General features: G+C 36.2%; 1 protein-coding gene across 1 annotated transcript; it reads left to right on the top strand.

Moving 5' to 3' along the window:
- Nucleotides 1-989: 989 nt before the first annotated feature.
- Nucleotides 990-1,449, top strand: LOC110934738 (monothiol glutaredoxin-S2). Its single transcript, XM_022177568.2, has one exon. It carries the CDS (start codon nt 1,023-1,025, stop codon nt 1,329-1,331), a length of 309 nt encoding a protein of 102 aa, XP_022033260.1. The 5' UTR covers nt 990-1,022; the 3' UTR covers nt 1,332-1,449.
- Nucleotides 1,450-1,734: the final 285 nt, after the last annotated feature.

The raw sequence follows: 1,734 nt of genomic DNA, 5'->3' as shown, positions 1-1,734 counted from the left end.
GGGCCGACTTGTAATGTTTACTACCGGATTAATACAAAGTTTGTTTGTTATCATCTCTCTTATCTCTTCCATCTTTGAACATAAACATGAAAATCACAGTTTCGGTCCCGAAACCTGGACCTACAATTGTGCTAAATGTCACTAAACTCTAATTCAATCTCTCTATATAACATAGTGCACAGTAGTCAAACAAAATTAATGATCATTCATATTTTGGAAAATTGTATCTTCTGATAGACATGTCAACGTAAGTTTAGAGTATTGACTAGTCACTTGGTAGTCAAGCAACAAACATAATTGACCTTTCACTTTAGTTTGAGCCAGTTATACAAATCTTTCTCTTGCCACTTCGTGGACCATTATGCTTCCTTTCTAAAGGCTGCAAGAGGATCACAGAACAGAATCCGATACCAAGATTCGGTAGTACTCAAATGTACAGCACAACTTCTTTCCTTATCTCCGAACACAAAGAAGATATGGGCAGATAGAGAACAAACAGGGCAATAGACTTTCACCACAACCTTTGAACAAGTGGACCTCCATATCATAAAGTAAGTTAACCTTTGTGGCATTTTTTGTGTAGGTATGAGTACGGATGTCCTCTAATTTTGTCATGCATTTCATGATTTCACACATTGCTTTAACTTTTGGTTTATCTCTTTTGGAATGGGAATTTGATTGATGAGATTACCAATTGGATAAACAAATCACAAATGTACTTTTGTGCCATGCATATCAACCCACAGAAAAGGAACCTGTTATACTACACGCATCTTAATTCTGTATCCTTTATTCAGTTTGATAATGATCACCATGATCTGTCAAAGAAAGAGAATCTTATCTCATTTCAGCATCTAACAGGTATCACCCCAACAGTTTCAAATCCTATAAGTATATATAGACATCTTAGGATCATATATACACTCACAACAAATCTTCCCATAACACCAAACTATCTACATATATCTTCTACAAAAGCTAGCATTGTCTCATACAACATTTAGCTTCTACAACTCCGGGATATGGCTATGGTTACATCATTGGTGAACGAAAGGCCTGTGGTTATATTTAGCAAAAGCTCTTGCTGTATGTGCCACACCATTAAGACACTGATCAGCAATTTTGGTGCAAATCCTACCGTTTATGAGTTAGATGAACATCCAGATGGGAAACAGTTAGAGAAGGAATTAAGAGGGCTAGGGTGCAAGCCAAGTGTACCAGCTGTATTCATAGGAGAGAAGCTGATTGGCGGTGCTAATGAAATAATGAGCCTTCATCTTAAGGGTCAACTGGTACAGTTGCTCCTCAAGGCTAATGCTATATGGGTTTAGTTGAACATAGACAAGCCTAAGTATGAAAAGCAGTTTGATGACTTTCTAATGTTAGAATATAACAAGTACGTTTTTCAGTAAACTGATGTGCTAACTTCCATTTGTAACTTATCTAGTTTTTGAGAAGCAATGAGAATATTATGTTTTCCAAAATCGAGTTACCAATGTCATTTGGACAGGAATATGGTTTTACATATGTGTAATATGTTATATATCAACATATGGGGCAGGAATATGGTTTTACTTATGTGTAATATCAACATATGGATAAGTTCATATGTGTGATAGGGTGCATATCAGTGGCGGAACCAGAACGATTTAGTTAGGGGTCATCATAAGCTTATAAGCTAATATTCTATACTGGTTCAAATTAGGGGGTCCATCTCTAAGTTTTTTCTTCAGA

The sequence above is a fragment of the Helianthus annuus genome, chromosome 1 (genome assembly GCF_002127325.2).
Source record: "Helianthus annuus cultivar XRQ/B chromosome 1, HanXRQr2.0-SUNRISE, whole genome shotgun sequence".
NCBI classification, from domain to species: Eukaryota; Viridiplantae; Streptophyta; class Magnoliopsida; order Asterales; family Asteraceae; genus Helianthus; species Helianthus annuus.
The sequence above is the reverse complement of the archived record's forward strand: the minus strand, read 5'-3'. Positions and strand labels throughout refer to the sequence as shown.

What these genes read in the sequence shown, in the direction of transcription:
- LOC110934738 (XM_022177568.2), top strand. Translation starts at nt 1,023, where the DNA reads ATGGCTATGGTTACATCATTGGTGAACGAAAGGCCTGTGGTTATATTT.